This window comes from Neovison vison, chromosome 7 (genome assembly GCF_020171115.1).
Source record: "Neovison vison isolate M4711 chromosome 7, ASM_NN_V1, whole genome shotgun sequence".
NCBI classification, from domain to species: Eukaryota; Metazoa; Chordata; class Mammalia; order Carnivora; family Mustelidae; genus Neogale; species Neogale vison.
The window spans coordinates 152,289,590-152,313,708 of NC_058097.1; the positions used below are offsets into that span (position 1 = coordinate 152,289,590).

A 24,119-nucleotide genomic window follows, 5' to 3' on the forward strand; every position below is an offset into this window, starting at 1 on the left:
AACTATCTGGATGTTAATGGCTGGCCTAAAGACAACATTGATCAAGATTCAAGGGCAAGGCCTCCTATACCCTGGCACCTTGTAGGCCCTCTTTAGCATATGACTATGTTGAAACCTCCCTTCCCCTCACCTTCCCCCAACCACAGGGTACATAACCTGCCAGCCCTCACAACCCAGGGCAGCAGCTCTTCCTGCCCACCGGTCCTGTCCCCGTGCTTTAATAAACTTCCATTTTGCACCAAAAATGTCTCAAGAATTCTTTCTTGGTCATCGGCTCCGGACCTCAGCCCACTGAACCTCACCTAGGTTCTAGAACTTTATCAGATGTATTCTCTGAAAGACCTAAGTCAGTACCCCTCTGCCAAAGAGTAAAAGAAAAGATGAAGAGGTATCAGAACAAAATTTGCTAACTGGGCAGTCTGACATATTAGATATAGAATGATTATCATGGTATTTGGAAATCTACTATCACCCTTGAAATGTACATTCTTTGGGTGTGACATTAGGCTTCTGCCATGGTGGGAGACAAATAAGACCTGTAAAAGACTTAGGAGCTCCCAGCCTAGCATTTACAGCTCAGTTCAGAAGCTGGCAAAACAAATCTGCATCGATAGTGCCCAGAAAATATCAAATATATTGGTAGAGGGCTGCTTGTTTCATATTATGCTTCCTCTAGTTATTGTCTAGAGAATTACAAAATACAATATCAATTCATAATCAAACTTCAATTCAGGTGATCCCAATAATTTCCTGTGTCCTCTGTATTCTCCACTGAAGATTGATTTTTCTTCTACTGCCATTTGAACTTATAAAAATTATGGAGTGTAAACTCTAAACTTCTTTGGCTCTCCTTTCATTTTGGGGTCTGCAATTGAAATTATTAATTTAATAAATTTCATTTACTTATGTATATATTCATCATGCTTACTAAAAACACAGATGGGAATTATGATGGTTATCTTATGAGACTGATGTACTACCTACTGTGTTAATGAGGCACCTTGATGGTTATCTTAGATATCTATATTTCCCCAGCAGTTTAGTCTGATTATTCAATATCGTGATATCCAGAAGCTCAACAAATTCATAATAAGTTGAAAGACTATATATTTTTCCTTGGAAAATATAATTTGTGAACTTTTTAATAGAGACCCTAAAAATAATACGAAGTTTATTTTAATATATAGGTGAATTTATAATTTTTACAAAGGGAAACTGAATGATGGGATGTTTTTCATTTAGAATTTCTTTGACTAATTCAGTCATGAATATAGAATAGAAGATAATTTGATCAGGAGAGATACGGTGAACATACAGCTGATGCTACTTACTATATGGCATCAATACTTTCCTTCGAATAATAACATATACCCTGAAGTGTGGTGCACAGTTGCTTGAAGTAGGAACTCTTTCATTTCAGATTAGTTTATAAATTTACTTTCTAGCATTTAATATTTACCACATATTCTCAGGGATCTTTGATTATTTTCTTAAAATGTTATTTTTAACTTTTTACATAAGGTCAGGATCTTGTTATAAAGCCAATGAGACAACTACTAAAGATCATGTGGAGAACAGTGAGAAAGATTCTGCATGCCTATCACTGACGCAAGCAAAGCAGCTCTGTTTTGATATGATGAGTTCATATTTGGCTAAAAGTTGTGGAAAACCACAATCATAGGATAAATTGTTACAATTGAAATTCCCATGTTGGAGAACATAAACATGTTTAAGGACTTTTGATAAGTGTTGAAAATTGCATTTTATTACTATTATGCCAAATATGCTTCTGAGCACAGCATGTAAGAGAGGTGCTTATCTCCACAACACTGATCCAGAAGTGTGACTGCTTTTTATTTATGTGATTTCAGATTTGGCTAAAAAGTTCCTATTCCCATTCATGTCTGCTTTCAATAATTCTGAGGTCCAGCTTTTTCTTCTGATTGGAATCCCAGGACTGGAACATGCCCACATCTGGATCTCCATTCCTATTTGCCTCATTTACCTGGTTGCCATCATGGGCAACAGCACTATCCTCCTTATCATTAAGACAGAACCTTCGCTTCATGAGCCCATGTATTATTTCCTTGCCCTGTTGGCCATCTCTGACCTGGGCCTGTCTTTCTCCTCCCTTCCTACCATGCTGAGAATCTTCTTGTTCAATTCCATGGGAATTTCACCCAATGCCTGCTTTGCTCAAGAATTCTTCATCCATGGATTCACTGTCATGGAATCCTCAGTGCTTCTAGTTATGTCTTTGGATCGCTTTCTTGCCATTCATAATCCCCTGAGATACAGCTCTCTCCTCACTGGCCACAGAGTTGCTAAAATAGGATTGACAATAGCCATCAGGAGCATTCTTTTAGTGCTTCCATTCCCATTCACTCTCAGGAGATTAAAATATTGTCAGAAGAATCTCCTTTCTCACTCATACTGTCTGCATCAGGACACCATGAAGCTGGCCTGCTCTGACAACAAGATCAATGTTATCTATGGCTTCTTTGTTGCTCTCTGTACTATGCTGGACTTGGCATTAATTTTTCTGTCATATATGCTGATCCTGAAGACAGTACTCAGCATTGCCTCTCTGGCAGAGAGGCTCAGGGCCCTCAATACCTGTGTCTCCCACATGTGTGCTGTGCTCACTTTCTATGTACCCATCATTGCCCTGGCTGCCATGCATCGCTTTGCCAGGCACAAAAACCCACTAGTTATAATCCTTATTGCAGATATATTCTTGTTGTTGCCACCTCTAATGAACCCCATTGTGTATTGTGCAAAAACTCAGCAAATCCGGGAAAAGGTCTTGGGAAAGTTGTTTAACATATGTAGGAGATAGAGGTGCCTGGGTGGCTCAGTGGGATAAACCTCTGCCTTCAGCTCAGGTCATGATCTCAGGGTCCTGGGATCAAGCCCTACAACAGGGTCTCTGCTCGGCAGGGAGCCTTCCCCCACTCTCTCTCTGTCTGTCTATCTGCCTACTTGTGATCTCTGTCTGTCAAATATATAAATAAAAAAAAACATATGTAGGAGATAAAAATTCAAATATGGAAGTAATAAATTATCAACCAGTAAATATGAATTGGCACCTATTTCAGTACCATGGTGGTCACTATCTAGTGGAAGACTGTGGGAGAGTGAAAGGAATTTACAATAAAGTCAAGAATACATTATTGAATTGGAAGGATGAAATGATCAGGTGATAGATGATATGATTCACAGAAGATTAATCCACATTTTGAGTAGTTGAAACAAAACACTATATAATGGAGCAGTTGGGTTTGAGTCATCTCCTAAATAATGGATAAAATTGGACAGATTGTGACTATTACTCAAGCAGCATTTATTGAATTTATATATTTACAATGTACACTCACTATACTATCAAGGAGAAATGAACTAGCAAGGCACATAGAAGCCATGAAGGCTGTTAGTCTGGCTGGAATAAGAGTATAATTTGGCAAATCGTGAGGGATAATTTTGACAAGTGTGAGTGAACCACATTTTGGAGTACCTAGAAAAGCCTTGAACAGTCTAAATGCAGGAAGTACTGGGGAGACAATTTAATATCTACAGCAGATGGCTAACACGATGGATCAGATGTTACGAAAAGCATGTCTGAAAGCAGGAGCAAGATGGATTCTATTGAGAGAGATGAAGAGGGCACGGACAGGAGGCTGCAGCAACAATCCCACTATGGAGTGATTCTGGGAACGGGCAGAGACAGAATAAAATCATTTAGGTTGCTTTTTGTTGTTGATTTTTGTTGTTGTTATACAACAAACATAATTTATAAGAAATTCACAAGTTCCACTAAACAATGAGCGTACAGACATAAGTGACTGAATATTCAAAGACAGACATGCTGAAAGAGGAGGCCGGCATACTGCTTATCTGTCACAGCTGGAAAGGTAGCATTGCCCTCATTTGCAAGACAATAATATTTAGTTGTAGACAGGGGAGTAAAATATTTTAAACAAGATTCAATCATCAAACTGTGAAGATCCTCCCTTATGACGTTAACTCAAATATTTTTTTCATTCACTGATTCCTCCTGCAGCTGTTTTAGTTCAGATTTAAAATTCCCCAGGTTTATCCTATCATCCCTTAAATTGAAATGAACTGAAGGATTTTTTTTAAAGATTTTATTTATTTATTTGGCAGACAGAGATCACAAGTAGGCAGAGAGGCAGGCAGAGGGAGAGGGAGAAGTAGGCTCCCCTCCCCGCTGAGTGGAAAGCCCGATGTGGGGCTTGATCCCAGAATCCTGGTTTCATGATCTGAGCTGAAGGCAGAGGCTTTAACCCACTGAGCCACCCAGGTGCCCCTGAAGGATCTTTTTAAAATGTAAATGCCACCACACTTAAAATACTTCAATAGATGTCCGATTAGTTACCAGATAATGGTAAGACTCCATGTTCACACAAGAGCTTTCCATTTTTCAATGCCTGTGTTTGTCTACTACTTTATCTGTTAATACTCTGCCTTGTGCTTCGATGGTGTAATATAAATACTTTACATTATTACTTATACCTAATCATTTGCTTATGGGGTATTATATATCAGGAATGCTGTATTAGTTTTTTATTGCTGCACAACAAGTTATCATAAAACTAATGGCTTGAAGCAACATAAATTAATTATCTTACAATTCTATAAGTCAGAGGTCTGACATGAGTTTTACTGGGCTGAGGTCAAAGTGTTGGCAAGCCTGAAATTCTTTATGGATTTTTTCTAGCTTCTTAGGCCACCTGCATTTTTTGATTCAAGTCTCCCTTTCTTCATCCACAAAACCAGAAAAATTATATCTCCTGTGCCTTTTGTCCATTGTTGCATCTCCCCCTCACCATAACTAGGAAAGGTTCTCTGCTTTTGAGGATTCATGTAATTAATTGGGGCCCACCTGGATAATCTAGGATACTCTCCCTATCTCAAGTATCAAACCTTAATTACATCCACAGAGTGTTTTTTTGCCAGATATGGCAATATATTAATAAATTTCAGGGATTAACATTTTGGTTGGAATATTATTCTGCTAAGAAAAATGCCTTTCTTCAATTTTTTGAGATTTCTCCCATTTAACAATTCAGTAGGAATATACTTCCTCTATTACTACTGGCTGGCACTCCAAGCATAATAAATTCATACCTAAATTTTGTTCCCTTTCATGGTGTACTGATTTCTACAATGCAATTTCAACAAATATTAACTCTTAATTGTTTAAATGTTGTTGGCTTTTGCCAAAGTGTAAATCCTATGATCTATAAATGTCTGTACATCTTACTTATTTTTGCATCCCTATTTCTTAACACATACTTGGACAAAAAATGATTCAATATTTGTTGATAAGTTTGTGAATTCATCACCAACCATCATTGAATAAAATTGCTGCTCATTTCCTAAGCTTAAAACCCTGAGCATTTTGGGGCCCCTGGGTGGTGTAGTTGGTTAGGCATCTGACTCTTCTTTTCAGCTCAGGTCACAATCTCAGGGTCCTGAGATCAAACCCTGCATCCAGCTGAGCTTAGTGAGGAGTCTGTTGAAGTTTCTGTCTCCCCTTGCCCCTCCCTATATGCATGTTTCTGTCTCTCTAAAATAAATAAATAAATTCTTAAAAACAAAAATCCTGAGCATCTCTGTGGACAGAGGCCTGAAATTATACTGTGTTAATCACCACAGATTAGAGCATGTCATGATGTCCTCAAGCAGCTCCTGTCCCGCAGTCATGCCAAGCCTAACAGAAAGTCTATAACGTCCACCAGAACTTTGCTGTCTGCTTTGTGAAAAGCCAAGAACTGCCTCCCCTGTTATTTCTCTCAACTCAAATCTATTCTTACGACAGAGTCCACTATCTCACTTTATTTTCCATATCCAAACTGACATGAAATTCTTTTTTTTTTTTTTGGATGGAAAATCAAACTGTAGGCTTATTGGTTTTATTTTACACAGTGCCATATAATTTGTTTTTTTAATAAACTAGATGTTTTTGTTTCATGTAGGAATATTCTTAGTGTTGTTTGCCTGTGGATTTTATGATATATTAGAAATTTTAATTATAGTAAATAAAAGTACTAATTAAACATGGTGTACCAGAACAGTTGTAAGAAATCAAGAAAATAATGCCAAAAACAAAATCTGTAATGTGCCTTTCTCTATTTCCTTCTTAGAGATCTAAATGTATAATTGATAGCCTCAGAAAAATAATTCGCTTCGTTGATCATCATTATAATTTAGACTCCAAGAAAATAAGTTAGAGATAATTAGTCCAGCTTTTTCACTCTGTAAGGGAGGAAATGGACACCCCAAGTCGATGACTTGCTCAGACTTAACCATCATGCATGAATGATTAGTGGTAGACCAAGAAGCTAATTAGCCTGCCTCCTTCAGTGCTCTTGCTCAGTTTCCCCTTTATGCTTAAGGGGTACGTACTCAAATGTTGGATTTGGTGCAGATTCTTCCAGACTTCTACTTTCAGTCTGTGTTCCCAAGGGGAGACAATCCTTAAGGAAAATGAGTGTATGCCTAGAAATTCATAGTGACAAAGTTATTTCTTCAAGATCCATTGGTAAAGCTCACTTGCCCATTGGAAGCCCAGCAGAAAACAGATTTGTTGATCCCTGGCCTTCATTATTATCCTCATTGTTACCCTCTCCCATTGGAGATTTTTTCCAAAGATTTTCAGAGTCCTCAGATGACCTCCAATCAGTCTCTGTACTTAGAAAACAGCATGCAGGTTATTGTCATTTGGTGACAAAATTTTGCTGAGTATCAAATGTTGGTTGTATCCATCTGTTCTTCCAATGAAGCCTAAAAAGTCTTAAGTGAAGCTGACCATACAGGTGATGTCTTCAGGCATACAGAGCCCATGGAATGGCCTCGACCATTTGCCAGTTGCATTGTAAGTCATGTTATTGTAGGTTTGATGACTTTCTTCCATGACTTTGCAAGAAGAACTGCCACCTGACATCCAGGCAGTTGAGACAATGTTACAGCAGCCTCCAGATGCAAGCAGTCCCAAGCTTCTGAATGCACCTTGGGAACAGAATGTGGAGATTACAGAGCTCTCAATAATTCTCAGAGCAGAAATTGTGTCTTCTCTGGCCTCTGTGGTAGTATTCTGATCAGTCTGACATGAAATTCTATAGGTGTTTTTCTCCCAACCATCTATCAATTTTTCCTGATCTATTTCTTCTGCCATAATCCTTATCCAAATCACCATCCTCCCATTCAAGAACGTTTTTATCAGGTCTTAATTTGGACCCTTCCTTCAATCTTACTCTCTAATTTGCTCTCTACTTTGCAGCCAGAGTGACCTTTTGTAAACAACTTATATTATCCACTTACTTAAAACACTCTTATTCTCTCTTACTACAATTGGAGTAAAGAACAGTCTATGGTACTAAAAAACCACCCCTCTCATCCCCCACTGGCCCGAGCCATGATCTGGCTGCTGTGTCTTTTTCTACCTTACTTTGGGTCAAGAGGCTGAAAACACCTGGACCTCTTTGCTGTGGACACCATGAAAACTCAGGCTAGGATAAATAGACAACAGCTTGAGAACAAAGACGTACAAATGGGAAGGAGCCATGTAATTCATTGATTACAATGAATTTTTGATTTGCAAATAAAGAACCAGAGCCCAGAAAAATGCAATGCCTTTCTTAAGGCCACACAACAAATGATAACTGAAATGGTTATAAGTGAATTTCAGAGTATTTCCATATAGTCATTTGTTTTGATGCTTAACTTAACTTATTAAAGTAGATATTATAAGTCCCGAAAACTTCTGAAAAAAAAAAAAAATCCAATGGGGTAAAAGAAGGGAGAAATTGGAAGAAAGGAGAATTACTTTTTTTGAGTTAAAGAACATGTCAGACCTAATTTATTCTAGACCTTCCAAAGGTGAGGGCACTGTAGGGTTGGTTCTGGGTGTGGTAGGTGGAAGAATTGAAACCATGAACAATGAAGGAAAGAAGGTGCTAGGATTTCACCATCCTTCATGTGTTGTCATATTTTTAGGAGGGAATAAGATCTTGGATGGGTTAATTTCGTGTTCTGGAGAGATTAGGCCAGATATCTGAGAGGCAAATATAGTACATACACTTGATTAACGATATATATTTTATTCCATACTGTACCAAATACATTATGCACAGTATCTCATTTAATCTTTGTGGTAAATATCTGAAGTAGATATTACGCCTGTCCAAAGTTTATGGCTTTGAGAAATTAAGTGATTACTAAAATTTAAGGCCTGAGGACTGAACTCAGATCTCTTTAGGCCCACTTGCCTTTGTTCTAAAGTTTTATGTTATGTCATCTTGCAGGATATAAGCAAAACAGAAAAAAAATGAAAGAATTGGCTGTTCAGGGGATAATGATAGGCCAGATGTGCAAAGTGGTGGTCCACAGGACGAAGCTTGCATAATAAGGCTTTGTTTTATTCATAAAACTGTGAATTATTTAAAAATTGAGCTAGTTCTCAACCTTTACAAAAATCATGAAATTTTACATAAGAACCTGGGCATTTTCTATGTTACATTTTAAAGAATGTATTTCATATTTTATCAAGTATTTTTTCAAAGCAACTTTTTGACTTTGTGCTATTCATATACAATAATATATTTTATTATTTCTAATTATATAACCTTTTTTTAGTATAGTTGACCCACAACATTATATTAGTTTCAGGTGTACAACATAGTGACTTACGGCCAATTAATCTGTGACAAAGGAGACAAGAATATACAATGGGGAAAAGGCAGTCTTTTCAATAAATGGTGCTGGGAAAACTGGACAGCTAAATGCAGAAAAATGAAACTGGACCACATTCTAACACCATACACTAAAATAAATTTAAAATGGATTAGAGACCTAAAGGTGAGACCTGAAACCATAAAACTCCTAAAAGTAAACACAGACAGGAATTTCTTTGACATTGGCTATAGAAACATTTTTCTAGATGTCTTCTCGAAGCAAAAGCAAAAATATTAGCTATTGGGACTACATCAAAATAAAAAGCTTTTGCATAATGAAGGAAACCATAAACAAAGCCAAAGGCAACCTGCTGAATGGGAGAAGACACTTACAAATGGCATGTCTGATAAGGGATTAATATCCAAAATATATAAAGAATTTCTACAGCTCAGCATCAAGAAAAACCCCTGAAAATCTGATTTTAAAATGGACAGAAGACCTGATTTTTATTTTCTTTTTTCAAATCAGCGCATCTATTACTATCGGCCCAGCATTCTGGAGCTGAGTAGTTAAGTCCCTTAAGACAGGGTTTGCCAGAGATCATAACCTACCACTTGCTATTTGTTTTCCAGAATTTTTCTTCACTCATTTACCTTACTTGGTGGCCTTCAAAGATATTTGAGTTTATGTTCCCAGTTCTAAATTTTCTTTGAGAGAGGTAAATGAGAGCGTAGTCTTGCCTTATTATAGGTTTAATATGATTCCAGGTCATGAATTTATTTCTGTACCATGGCCTTCTCTTCCAGGATCCAGGGCCATAGATCCAAATGCTTAATTGACTCTACTTTTTAATGAGAATAATGATAATAATAATACTTCACAATTATTGATCATTTACTAAGTACCATATATTATACCAAGTGCTTTACATAGTATATGGTATCTTATTACATTTATTCGCTATTAACCCATTAGGAGATATTATTATCTATCCCTGTTTGGCAGATGAGAAAGTAGAAGCTTATAAGAGTAAAAAAACTTTCCTGGACACACAGCTAGTAAGTGATGTAATCTGGATTCTTCTCAAGCCTATTTATTCCTGAGCTTGAGTTCTTAGCTACTACACACTCTCTGTGTTGCATAGACAGCTGATGCTCAGTATCTTCAAAATGCAATAAATTAATTCTTCTCTTTAGGCCTGTTCCTTAGAAAGTATTCTTTATCTCACTAAGTAGAACTCTCATATACTTAATTTTTCAAAACTCAAACCCGGAAGTAATCTTCATCCCTTCCTTCTTTGAGATATAGTATATGGCATGGTGACTATAAGTTAATAGTACTGTTTTGTATACTTAACATTTGCCAAGAGAGCTGATCTTTTTTTTTAAGATTTTCTTTATTTATTTAGAGACAGAGAAAAGAGCATGCACAAGCCAGAGTAGTGGCAGAAGGAGAGGAAGAGAGAGAATCTCCAGCAGACTTCACATCAAGCACAGAGCCCAATATGGAGTTGGATCTCACAAACCTGAGATCATGTCTTAAGCTGAAACCAAGAGTTGAATGCTTCCCTGACTGAGCCACCCAGGTGCCCCAAGAGAACTGATCTTAAGTGTTCTCATCACACTACAAAAATTATGGACTATGGAATGTGATGATATATTAATTAGCAGGATTATATATTCATTTCACAATTCATATATCAAAATATCATATTGTACACCTTAAATATATACAAGCTTTATTTATCAAGTATACATCAATAAATCTGAAAAGACTGGAAGGTAGTAGAACAGTTAGAAGAGACACAGTAGTTCAAGTGAGAGATAATATTAATTAGACTTAAAGTGGTACCAATAAAAATAGAGGCATGTAGCTTTATGGTTTTCCTGAGGTTTTGTGTGTACATAGACAACCAAAATACAAACCACCCATAACACTCACGCACATATTCTATTTCATTTTGTTTTGCATAAGTACCGTGGATCTTCCCATGTAACACCCAAGGTTCACGTATATCCCTCATTGCAGAATGAGGCACTGGTTGTGGAAAGCATAACCTGTTAAGAGTTAAATGTCAGGTGTGCTAGATAGCATCAGATTAAGCCCAACTTCAAATGGGAATTGACTTCACATAAACCTTGTAGTAGAGGTTTTTTGTTTTTTTAAGGTTTTATTTATTTATTTGACAGAGAGAATGAGAGGGCATAAGCAGGGGACTGTAGAGGGAGACGGAGAAGCAGGCTACCTGCCAACAAGGGAGCCCAATGTAGGGGTCAATCCCAGGCCCCTGGGATCACGACCCCAGCCAAAACAGATGTCAAACCATCAAGTTACCCAGGCATGCCTGTAGGAGATGTTTTATCTAGTGGCCATTTGCCACTCCATTTCTTGATCCTGCACTGTGCAGGAACATGGCATCCTCAATCTTCCCTCTAGATGTCTAAAACCCTACTTAACAGCATTTTATCCAGACTTGCTTTCCTCACAGATACCTCCAAGACAAACTTACAAACACTGTATTGACATATATTACTCAAAAGATAATTTTTTAAAATTTTTATTTTAATTCCAGTATAGTTAACATACAGTGTTATATTCGTTTCAGGTGTACAATATATTGATTCACCAATTCTCTACATTATTCCATGCACATCACAATAAGTGTACTTTGTAGTCTCCATCACCCACTTAACCCATCACTCCACCTATCTCCCCTCTGTTAACCATGTGTTTCTTCTCTATTGTTAAGAGTCTGTTTCTTGCTTTGTCTCCCTTCTTTTTTTCCTTTGCATTGTTTCTTAAATTCTGCATATGAGTGAAATCATATGGAATTTGTCTTTCTTTGTCTTATTTCACTCAGCATTTATTTCACTTAGTATTATACTCTCTAGCTCCATTCATGTTGTTGTAAATGGCAAGATTTCATTCTTTCTTATGGCTGAATAATGTTCCATTATATATATATATATATATATATATATATATGAAATGTGAAAAGATGTAAAAGATATATATATCTTTGATGTGAAAGATATATATATATCTTTCACATATTTTTTATCCATTCATCTATATATGGACACTTGGGTTATTTCTATACTTTGTATCAGTGTTTTTGATTTTGGGGGCAAATACCCTGTGGTGCAATTACTGGATTAAAGAGTAGTTTTATTTTTAACTTTTTGAGAAACCTCCATACTGTTTTCCACAGTGGCTGCACCAGTTTGCATTCCCACCAACAGTGTAAGAGTGTTCCTATTTCTTCACATCCTTGCCAACACTTGTTTCTTGTATTTTTTTATTTTAATCATTCTGACAAGTGTGAGATGATATCTCATTGTAGTTTTGATTTGTATTTCCCTGATGATGAGTGATGTTGAGCATCTTTTCATGTGTCTGTTGGTCATCCGTATGTTTTTATGCCTTCTGCCTATTGCACGATTTGGTTTTGGGTGTTGATTTTTATAAGTTCTTTATATAATTTGGATACTGACCCCTTATCACCTATGTCATTTGCAAATATCTTTTCCCATTCAGTAGGTTGCCTTTTAATTTTGTTGATTGTTTCCTTCACTATGCAGAAATTTTTTTAATTTTTTTTTTTAATTTTAAGGTAGTCCCAATAGTTTATTTTTGTTTTTATTTCCCTTGGCTCAGGTGACATATTTAGAAAAATGTTGCTGTGGCTGATGTCAGAGAAATTACTGTCTAGGCTCTCTTCTGGGATTTTTATGGTTTTAGGTCTCACATTTATGTCTTGAAAGATATATATATATATATATTTTTTTTTCCCCCCTTGGGCAAACTGGTGGCAAAATTGTATTGGATAGATAAGAGGGTATAATAAATTATCTCTTTTTGATTCACAGGTTTATGATTTTTCTGGTATGGTCTGTGCTTCAAACTTTTTCTACTTATCACCTCCCCTTCCTTCACTCCCCTGTTCTCTGCTTTTCCCTGACATGTTAGGGAACAATGACAATAAAAACAACTTCAAATATTTCTTTAGATGCATTATTCTCTCTCTCACCTCTGCCTCAGTTTTGTACATTCTATTCCTTCAAATAAGACCATAATTTTCCTTTTTGATTTCCAAGCTCCAGTATGTTTCTTACACTGTGCCAACTCAAGGAACTCTTTCCTGACATTGTTTCTCCCAACTGAAAGAATATATTTCTCTTTTTGCTCCTATATCCACTTCTTTTTATTTTGAGCAACCCAATTAACATATAACTGTATAATAAACCATCCCCAAATTTAGTGTCTTAAAAAACAAACAAGCAAACAAACATTTATTGAGCTTGCAAATCTGCAGCTTGGGCTAAGTTCAGAGTAGGGTTGATTATTTTATTTGGTACCAACTGGAAAGGTGGGGAAAATGGGGTTTGGAATAATATGAAGGTTTATTTACTCACTAGTTGATGATAATGATCCAACTAAGCCTGAGACCTTAGCTTGGTCTATTGGCTGGGACATCTACCTGTGGCTTCTCCCTGTTGTCTCAGCATCCTCTTGGTATGGTATTCGCTGGCTTTGTTCAGAAAACAAGCATTAAAAATAGAGCTTCCCTATGACCCTGCAATTGCACTACTGGGTATTTACCCCAAAGATACAGATGTCGTGAAAAGAAGGGCCATCTGTACCCCAATGTTTATAGCAGCAATGGCCACGGTCGCCAAACTATGGAAAGAACCAAGATGCCCTTCAACGGACGAATAGTTAAGGAAGATGTGGTCCATATACACGATGGAGTATTATGCCTCCATCAGAAAGAATGAATACTCAACTTTTGTAGCAACATGGACGGGACTGGAAGAGATTATGCTGAGTGAAATAAATCAAGCAGAGAGAGTCAATTATCATATGGTTTCACTTATTTGTGGAGCATAACAAATATCATGGAGGACAAGGGGTGTTAGAGAGGAGAAGGGAGTTGGGGTAAATTGGAAGGGGAGGTGAATCATGAGAGACTATGGACTCTGAAAAACAATCTGAGGGGTTTGAAGTGGCTGGGGGGTGGGAGGTTGGGGTACCAGGTGGTGGGATTGCATGGAGCACGGGTGTGGTGAAAAAATAATGAATACTGTTTTTCTGAAAATAAATAAATTAATTTAAAAAAAAGCATTGAGTGAGATAGAGATATAGATGGAAATAGAAATAAAGATAGAAAAGGAGGGAGAGAGAAAGTGTAGGGGAGGCATATTCCCGTCTAAAACATATCACCTTTTGTGACCTAGCCTCAGTAGTCCTACAAGATCAGTTCCTAAACATTCAATTCATTGAGGCAATTACCAAGTCCTACACAGTTACAAGGAGAGAAAAAATGGACTCCATCTCTTGATGGGGAAGCAACAAGTTTCTGGAGGAAAATGTAGGATTAGAATTACCTCATTGGACATTTTTGGAAAAATACAATCTGCCATGTCATACTGCATTGTGCTTCCCACCAATCAGGGCAAAGATAATTCTGCAAGAGCTGTGACTTCTGATCATTCCTTCATGTATTTGTTAAGTAAATAAATAATTGTCTCCTCCATTATATGCACATTGGATATTATAAAAGATGAAGGAGTAAGGCTACACTTAAGGAATTAGTGCTTCTCAGACTAGACCCAACTAGCAACAAAAGGCATGGGTTATGCGATCTCGAATCTGTTTGGTCTTCACACTGTAGACAATGGGGTTCATCAGGGGAGGGAATAGGAGGTACACAAAGCCCATGATCACCTGGACCAGATGAGGTGCCTGCTTTCCAAAGCGGTGGATGACAGACAAGCCAATCATGGGAGTGTAGAAGAGAAGTACAGCACATATGTGGGAAACACAGGTGTTAAGAGCTTTGAATCTCTCAGCTTTGGATGCAATAGACAGCACAGTACGCAAGATCAGGGCATAGGAGAAGAGAATGAGCAGTGAGTCTATACCTACTGTCGAAACAATGACAAACATGCCATAGATGCTATTGGCTTTGATGTCTGCACAGGCCAATTTCATAACTTCCTGGTGGAGGCAATAGGAATGTGAGAGAACCGGAGACCCACAATAAGGGAATCTTTTGAGCATAAAAGGCAATGGGAAAATGAGTGCTACACTGCGGCCCAGGGAAACCAGACCAATCCTGCCAATGACCGTGTTGGTGAGAATGGAAACATAGTGCAAGGGGAGACAAATGGCCACAAAACGGTCAAAGGCCATGGAGAGTAGCACAGAAGACTCCAGGAAGGACAAGCAGTGAATGAAAAAGAGCTGAGCAAAACAGGCATCATGACCAATATCTCGTGCCCCAATCCAAAAGATGCCTAGTACTGTAGGGAGGGTGCAAAGAGACAAACCCAGGTCAGTCAGAGCCAACATGGACAAGAAAAGGTACATAGGTTCATGGAGTGAGGGCTCTGTTTTAATGATAAAAAGGATTGTACAGTTCCCCAAGATGGAAACCAGGTATATAAGGCACAATGGGATGGAGATCCAGATGTGCATGTGCTCCAACCCAGGAATGCCACTCAGCAGAAAGGTGGAGGAAATGTTGCGGTTGCTTTCCAGGGATCCCACAGTCATTGTGCGTGGAGGGAAGAGGAAAATTGGATTCCCTCCAAATTCTTGAAATGAATTCATAAAAGGCTAGGGATTGTCTCTGGGAAGAAATTTGAAAACAAACCAAACAAAACATTAGAATCAACTAGGACTAGAACTATACAGCTCTTCCAGAGGTCATTTCTTTCTGGCCCCTTATTCCCTTTAAACATTGTTTTAGAATTTTTTTTTCTTTTTTTCTCCTCCAAGCTAAGATATCTGACACTCTTCCTTATTCTTGTTGGTTATACCTAACTTTGCCTTTTGAGAAGATCTTTAAACACTTCTCACCTTCCTCTTATCCACTAGAACTATCAATAATGTTCCAAAATTTCTTTCAACTTCTCTTCACTTCCCTTCTCTTACTTTACTTCCTTTGCTATTCTTTTATCTCTTTCCTTCCTTACTCCCTCCCTCCCCCTCTATGCCTTCTCTTCTCTTCCTTCCTTTCCTTCCTCTTTTCTTTCTTTCTTTCTTTTCTACTTCTGCTTGACTTCATCAGCTATGTGCAATTGCTAAGTGTAAACACAGATGAGTCCTTCACTCATCTTCTCATCTCATCTCATATGGAAGCCTAGCTTGATCTAGACGGCTCATATGTGCTACTCAGCTCACATAATTGCAGTTAGGACTGGAGAGTGAATGAATGGCTGTCTGTAAAGTGATTCTTGACTGCTGAAGTAGCATATCAAAGCTCTGATTCTCCTATTAGTCAGTAACCTACATTCCCTAGAGATCTAGAATTCAACTGCTATGAACCTAGGTGGGGGAAAAGACTGAAACATCAACCATGACTACACCCCCAATTGCAAGACAGAGTCCATGAGAGTCCACAGAATAGAGGGCAATAATGCTGGTAGGACATATTCTCTAGGTTAGGAAATGAAGGTTCATGAGAGTATAGTTACTGGGAAGAGGTCTTATGCCAGTTTAAGCCTCCTGAGTTTCAGAGCAGTCATCTGCCCACTTCCAATTCCTAACACCACTAGAATGTGAGATTCAAAAGGGGAGGGGCTTTGCTTTGTTTATTTTTGTAAAGACAGTGCTTAGGCACTCAGGATTTTTTTTAAATGCATGAATGAAAGTTAAATTATTTAGTTAGCTGTTATTAACTTGGTGTATATTTTATTGCTTTAAAAAATCTTGTGAATAAAATTCTACTAATAATACCATATTATAGATGAAGAAACAGAATTAGAGAAAATTAATATTTCTAAGATCAAAGTATAATAAATGGCCAAAATGAGGTTTCAACTGATTTTTCTCTAGATTCCTGGATCTCAACAACCATTACACTTTCTTCCTGCATAGAGGACAATTCACTGTCAACTAGAAGCAGCGAGCACAAGGTTAGGGGCTTAATAGACCTCCAAAAATGTTCTGGCTGTTTAGCTAAGTTAATAATAAACTTACTAGAGACATACATGCAAATATATATGTAGACATTTTCTTCCTCACTCCAAATAACAGTGAAATTAGTTGCCAGTGTCATTAACTCACTGTCCACTTGAAGGTCAGATTGGCTCTTGTGTGTTGTTCCTCAGCTTCTACTTCTGCCATGGTCAGTGATCACCACCTCCTTCATCAAAGTGAATTCAGAAGAGCTGTGATAAACTTACCTGTCATATGACAGGCAAGCTACATGGTGGTTAACAACATAAGTCATAAAACTCAAGGCAGGAAATCTTTTGACATGAAAACAAAAAAGGTAGTAAAGAAAGAATATACATTGTTTAATAATATAAAAGTTTATTTATAATACCTGATGCACATCTACTGTTTGCCAGATGCTGTGTTAGAAGCATTGCAAAAGAAATAACATTGCAAGAAAAATCTTGCAAGTTAATATTATTACCTTGATTTGCAAATGAGGAGAGGCTTGTAGAATTTGATGATGTATATTAAGTCATACCATCAATCACTGACAGAGCTGGAATTCAAACTTAAATCTCTGGAGTTCCAAGGAGCATTCTGGGCAGCTTTTAAGCTGAGACAGCCTGAAATGGGTGAAGATTGAATGACAAATAATAGAAATAGTCTTTGTGCCCCACCTTCTTTTAGCTCAAGATGGACTCTTTTTGGAATCAGAGTTTGTGAGTAACATTTTAAAAATAATAGGGATCAGAAAGGAAGTTGAAGGAAGAGACCTGGACATAAGAGAAAATCAGGAGTAGTGAAGCAGGAGGTATCTGCCTGGGAAAGATCACCTTTAGCTTGTTGTCTGGGGAGATCTTAGTGAGGTAACTGTTCTAAGGGCTTCTTAAGTAAAGGTCTTCAGAGTTTCAATTATCAGATTTGGTGAGGATTTTATTGTTCCTGACCAGTTGAAAAAGCAGCTGTCTAGAGTAGAAGGGAGTTGGAAATTTAGCAAATGGCCAGCTCTCAGTTATTCTTGGAGAATACTTCCTAGGGGTTTTGGGCAAGTTCAATGGCTGCTTCCAATTCTATCACTCGGACTCCATGGTCACCCAAGAAAATGTCCTTTCATGTCATAGACAAGCTTTTCTTTCAGATGATCATTCTGCTTCTGGGCAGGAAACAAAGGAAGTGAATGAGTGCGAGAAAGCTGTTGTATCTTTACTAAGCTAGTGTTAAGACCAGACCAAGGTTTGGTGAGCAAGATCTGACTGCAGTAGTTACCACCTTCCACAGGACCCTCTATAGCCTTTCTTGTGCCTCAAAGGTCCTTCTCTCCCTTTCTTCTCCAGAACTCAGGCTGAGCTTTCTGGGACCTCCTCTTGGCTCTACAAATTTGTCTCACATACCAAAGCTAGGTCTAGAGCCTCTGGGTCTTGCAACAGGGGAGAAGAAATGCTAATGCTACAGGCTCTTGGGCATGTGGAGACACTGGAGGGTGGGCTTTGAATTCTCTGATTTTTATGAAATTGTCTGAGGTCCCCATTAAGATTCTTTCAGGAATCTTTAATGAATTCCCTATTAGGACTGGCTCCCTGGACCTCATTATCTTATACTCTGGGAATAAGGGAAAGAGAAGAGAAGAGTCTTACGAGATATCTACATGAAAAGCCCAGAAGATGTCACACAGTGTAGCTACTTTTTAAAGATCTCATGAGATTTTGAACAACTCCATAACTTCGGGGATGCAGAATGGGTGTTAGTGTTAGTGTTTTATATATGATATATCATAACTCTATAGTTAATGCACATCAGCTGTGACAATGTGTATTGTGGATATACATAACCTTATGTAACTTTAAAAAGGCATTTTTAATTCAGTGCTTCCTCCATCACTAAAGGAGAAGAAAAGAATCATACCAAGTTCCTGGATATATTGTTATAGCTTTGAGTTTTGGTGCCCAAATAATCCTATAATCCTATATGTGTGTGTGTGTGTGTGTGTGTATGAATATAAGTATATATTCCTGACTCTTGCCTACATTGAGAGACTCCATTTTCTCTTCCTGTCTCTGACCCACACAGACACAGAACTCAGCCCCAATGTTTCTAGACATACAGGAGCGAATTGGAGAAACAAATTCATTCTTATAGCCTTCTAGGCAACATGAGCCCCTGCAAAGGATAGCTAAACCAGGGAGTTTTATATGTCAATATAGGGATATGAGGAATTAATCATCCATTTTTTAGACTTTGAAAGCTGACAGGCAAGACATTTTGGAGGGAGGCGTGGAGGCTGTTTCAGTGTTTTCATTACTCACCATAGTGTCCAGCTACTTGAATCTAATTTGGGAATATAAAGTATAAATATTAAGAATTATCTAGATCCCCTCACTAACCATAAGAGGTTATTCCAATTAATTGGCCTGATTGTTCCCCTTAGAATGTTCTGGGATTCCTCTTGTGGCCACATTCCATTAATTTTTGGTCAAGCAAATTGTAGACACACTTGAGTGTTGTGAAGCAATATTTCTCAAATCAGAGTCCCCAGATAATCAGGATCAGAATCACATGTAATGATTGTTAAAATGCAGATATCTGGGCCTTATCCCTATAATTCAGAATCAAAAACTAACATTAGTGACAACCACAAAAGTCTAAGATTTTTCATATATCCTTGTCCTTATGATTTGTTTTCAACTCTGATTCCAGAGTTTTTTATTCCCTCTATAATTAAAAATACATCTTCACCTTTTACCTGGAATTCATTTCAAAACACAGTTACCTCTTGTTAGTTTGCTAGGACCACCATAACATAACAAAATACCACAGACTAGTTGGCTTAACAATAGAAATTTATTTTCTCATGGTTCTTGAGGCCAATAAAGTCCAGCATCAAGGTGTTGACAGTTTGGTTTCTTCCAGGCCCCTCTCCCTGGAGTGCAAATGGCCATCTTCTCTCTGTGTTCTCACATGGCCTTTCTTCTGTGTATGAATATCTTTTATGTCTCTTGCTCTTCTTATAAAGGACATGAGTCATACTGGCTTAGGACCAACTCTGAAAGCCTGAGTTTGACTTAATAGCTTCCAAAAGACCTTACATCCAAATACAGTTACATTCTGAGGTATTGAGGGCTGGGATTTCAACATATGAATGGGGGGCACAATTCATCCCATAATATGTATATGTATACATAACATGTATCTTATCATCCAGTCTTTTTCTTCACCCATTTAACAAATATTTGATAACAGAAATAACTCCCCCCTCCATTAAAACACAGAAGCAATATTTATTTGAGTCCAAGTACTGAGAAAAAAAAATTTGTGTTCAATATGTTTTGGCAGAAAGTAGGTTTGAGTCTCAGATGTTATTGGGGGGGTACTGATTTAGTCTTTGAACAGCTTTGATTAGAAGGAGCATAGAATTTGATCGTACTACAGGGAAGATATCCTGCCTTCTTTAAGTCTTAGCTACTCAGCTTCTTTGAGGGAAAAATGGGATATGATGTGGGAAGAGACTCCCCCCTCAAAAGGGTCCATATGTCCAAGCCCAGAAAGAGCAGGGAAAAGAAACAAGATATAGGCAGAATATAAGGGAATACCTTGTACATAAAGATGCTGCCTGGAGGAGATACCACTGCGAGATACTAAAGGGACCTAAAGAGACTATTACTGAATGGAACTAAGACAAACTGATGCAAAAATTCATCTTGTTTTTTGTCTGTTTGTTTTTAATTTCAGCATGGTTTTAAAATTCTTGTTATTACAACTTTTCCATGTATTTAGTTGGCAGATGTTTATGAAGAAGACAGATGATTTAGAAAAAAAAAAAAAAAAGTAGGACACCTGGGTGGCTTAGTGGGGTAAATCCCCTACCTTCAGCTCAGGTCATGATCCCAGGGTCCTGGGATCGAGCCCCGCATCGGGCTCTCTGCTCAGCAGGGAGCCTGCTTCCCCCTCTCTCTCTGCCTGCCTCTCTGCCTACTTGTGATCTCTGTCTGTCAAATAAACAAATAAAATCTTAAAAAAGAAAGAAAGAAAGAAAATAAGCAATATTTCTCCTCCTGTGCATCCTAGTTGTATGAGTAAAGTTGTTTCCCATCTATAATTACAGAATGCCCACTATGTATAGTTCCCAGGAACATGCCATACTATTTCACATCCTTTTTTCCCCTTTGTCTCTACTGAGGCAAATAGATGTCCATTCATCTGAAATGTTAGCATATGTGGGAAAACTAGAGTCCATAAACTTTCAACAGCATAATGCCAAAAGTTTAGGTTTTGAGATCTGACAGACCTGAATGTGGTTTTTGAGTTTTCCATTTATTATATATGATATTGGCTATAGTAACTGACCTCATTGAACCTCCAATCTAAAGGGATTATATGAGAATTAAAAGGAAATTGTCTATCTTAAATGTTAAGATAGCACTGAATAAAAATAGTTTGAAAAATTAAAATTTTAACAAATTGTTACTGTTGTAGTGAAGTAGGTAAATGCCATGACCACTTAAAATATGTCTTATAGGCATGCTTTTCCACTAACATTCTTGAAGTTTTTATAAGGCATACCTTTTTAACTCCTACTGAGGTCTTTTCTACCCTACTTAAGTGTCTGGGAGGACATTCTTCAGAAATAAACATGCCAATTCTCGATCTGGATCATAGGTTATAGTTCTACATAGCAGAAAATTCATAATTTTGATGTCTCAATAAGTAAAAAATCAGGATATAGCAGTCACTTAGCTGCTACCTGGAGAATACCTTCCTGTAGTAGTTTTTTTAACTGAAAAATCTTATTTTAAAATTTTGACTCTGCCATCTTAATTTTCAAAGGACAGTCAAATTGGATATTGCATGCAAGCACTCGAGACATTCTGTAGTATATAGTAGATGCTCAATAATTGTTAGATGCTATTACTACAATTGTAATTATTATTTTTTATTGTTATTTCCCAGCTAATCAGTAAAAAAGATGGAGGTGGGGAAGGAAATACAGGCTATTCTACTTATTTTGAAGGTTAAAATGTATACATATTAAAGAATGTTCTCAAATCCTCTGAAAAAATTTTGAATGTACATCCAGGCATCAACATAAGATGTTATTATTATTACTTTTTTTTAATCAACTTTGGTTTTAATTGCTCTATTCCTGCCTTCTGAAACTTAGTTTTGTAAGAATTCTTCAATAGATATGAGTCTAAGGGTGGTACAAAGACTCTGGAAGATTCTGGAAGAAATCTTCAACTTCAGTTGGCTGAGGCATAGAGGAGATGAATCTGAGACAAGATACTTTGAGTTTCACACAGAAATCGGATCCATCTGGCAAGTCACAGTTCCTAGATGCTAACTGGTTCCTTTAAGATACTAGATCAAAATGGGGAGTAGAGCTGATAAAACAAAGAACTTACTTTGAGTGGTGTGTTAGTTAGGGTCCAATCAGAAGAAAGAAACCACACAGGAATTTAACAGAAAAGTTTAATTTATTTATTAACAAGAGATTATAGTAACGGAATCAACTAAGAGTGGGAAAAAAAGAATCATGAAGGGTACTTTAGGGCTGAGGGAGAGTCTCCAAGGAAGAAACAAGTTTTCAGGGGAAGAACCAGCCCCATGGCTAGCATTTGGTTGTTGATGGAGAGAATGTAAGTGAAGTTCATTGAATGACAGAGAGTTTCCTATGTTTCTGAGCCAAAGCTGGTTCACAATTAGGCTAAAGCTGATCGGTGGAGAACCACTTGGTGGAAGACTGATGAAATTTTCCAGGAAGACTGATGAAATTTTCCAGGGAGTTACTGTTGGCTTTCTGAAAAGCAGCTGAGGAACAAGCTGGAATCACCAGGAAGTTTCTAGAAGCTACTTGAGGAGGTAATCTGCTATTGATTCACTGAAAACTAAAAATTTCAATAGACTTGATGCCCTGAACTCCCACCCTTCATCTTAACCCATCTTATCGAAAACCCCTAAAAGCTTTTACAAATTCAAACTTCTTAGCAATGCGGATGCGGATTTGCTTGGTCTTGATACTATAAACAATGGGGTTCATGAGAGGTGGTACCAGTAGATACACATAAGACATGAGGAGGTGTACAATACGGGGCAAATGTTCACCAAAGCGGTGCACAAGAGACAAGCCAATCATGGGAATGTAGAAGAGCAGCACAGCACAGATGTGGGAGACACAAGTGTTGAGGGCTCGAAGTCGCTCCTGGCGGGAGGCAATGCTTAGCACAGTGCGGAGGATGAGGGCATAGGAGAGGAAGATGAGCAATGAATCCACGCCAACAGTGCAGGCCACAACAAAGAGCCCATATATGTGATTGACAATGATGCTAGAGCAGGCCAGCTTCATGATCTCTAGGTGCAGACAATAGGCATGGGCCAGCACATGGGAGTGGCAGTACTGGAAGCGTTTAAGGAGGAATGGCAGGGGCAGGATGAGGAGGGCACTTCTAAGCATTGAGCTCAGCCCCATCTTGACAATACGTGCGGGTGTCAGGACAGTGGAGTAGCGCAGTGGGTTGCAGATGGCCACATAGCGGTCAAGGGACATGGACAGTAGAACTGAAGACTCTACCAGAGACAAGGTGTGGATGAAGAAGAGCTGAGTGAAGCAGGCGGGGATGCCAATCTCTCTGGCATCAAACCAGAAGATGCCCAACACGGTGGGCAGTGTAGATAGACAAAGGCCCAAGTCTGTCAGGGCCAGCATGGCCAAGAAATAGTACATAGGTTCATGGAGGGTGACATCAGTACGGATGACGTGGAGGATGGTAAGGTTTCCTACAATAACTGTCAAGTAGATGAAGCAGAAGGGAATAGAGATCCAGCCATGGAGATCTTCCAGACCTTGAAAGCCCGTCAGAAAGAAAGTGGCTTTTTGGAGGCTGCTATTATAAGAGATTGTCATGGCTTTACAGTCTTGGATTCACCAACCTCCAGTCAAGAATGGGATTTCTGGAGAGTAATAGAACTGAATTCTCACTCACCAAAGTGTCCTGGGACCAGTGAGAGAGAGTGTCTGCAGATGAAATGAGAAAGAACTGGGGGACTTGATCTATTAGCATTTTCTGGAGGGTCTAGGATGGGGACTTCTGTAGTGTATGGATGCCCCAGGATTTAGCCTTATGGTGGTTTGTCTGCCCATGTTGGACTCTCAGTGGTTTAATGAGGTCACCTCAGATGGCACCTTTTTCATATGCTCCTCCCTGAGAAAAATCCAGTTTAATCAACTAAAGAATTCAGAATCTGTATCATATATACAGGGAATTAGTACTACACATGCTTTTGCATAATTGGGTACTAGGATCAAGTGCCTATCATATGTCTTTAAATGTATCTTTAATTTGGCTGGGGATTGTGCTTTATTCCACAATGTTTAGTCTGCAGGGGAATGCAGAGGAAGCATTGAGTAAATGGTCACTGAACTCTTTGAGCTTATAACTTGTGGCCACAGTGATGCCTTTCCTGAATCTGCATAACCTTCAGTG

At 38.1% G+C, this 24,119-nt stretch overlaps 3 protein-coding genes across 3 annotated transcripts; 1 reads left to right on the forward strand and 2 right to left on the reverse strand.

Moving 5' to 3' along the window:
- The first annotated feature begins 1,900 nt into the window (after positions 1-1,900).
- Positions 1,901-2,839, forward strand: LOC122914124 (olfactory receptor 51A7). The gene has a single exon (XM_044260761.1). The coding sequence runs from the start codon at positions 1,901-1,903 to the stop codon at positions 2,837-2,839; it is 939 nt and encodes a 312-aa protein (XP_044116696.1).
- An 11,474-nt stretch (positions 2,840-14,313) lies between these two features.
- Positions 14,314-15,255, reverse strand: LOC122914125 (olfactory receptor 51G2). Its single transcript, XM_044260762.1, has one exon. The coding sequence runs from the start codon at positions 15,253-15,255 to the stop codon at positions 14,314-14,316; it is 942 nt and encodes a 313-aa protein (XP_044116697.1).
- A 7,324-nt stretch (positions 15,256-22,579) lies between these two features.
- LOC122913509 (olfactory receptor 51G1) lies at positions 22,580-23,539 on the reverse strand. Its single transcript, XM_044260213.1, has one exon. It carries the CDS (start codon positions 23,537-23,539, stop codon positions 22,580-22,582), a length of 960 nt encoding a protein of 319 aa, XP_044116148.1.
- Between the last annotated feature and the right edge of the window lie 580 nt (positions 23,540-24,119).

Bases quoted from the DNA above. Each gene is read 5' to 3' on its own strand.
- LOC122914124 (XM_044260761.1), top strand. From the start codon at position 1,901: ATGTCTGCTTTCAATAATTCTGAGGTCCAGCTTTTTCTTCTGATTGGA.
- LOC122914125 (XM_044260762.1), bottom strand. From the start codon at position 15,255: ATGACTGTGGGATCCCTGGAAAGCAACCGCAACATTTCCTCCACCTTT.
- LOC122913509 (XM_044260213.1), bottom strand. From the start codon at position 23,539: ATGACAATCTCTTATAATAGCAGCCTCCAAAAAGCCACTTTCTTTCTG.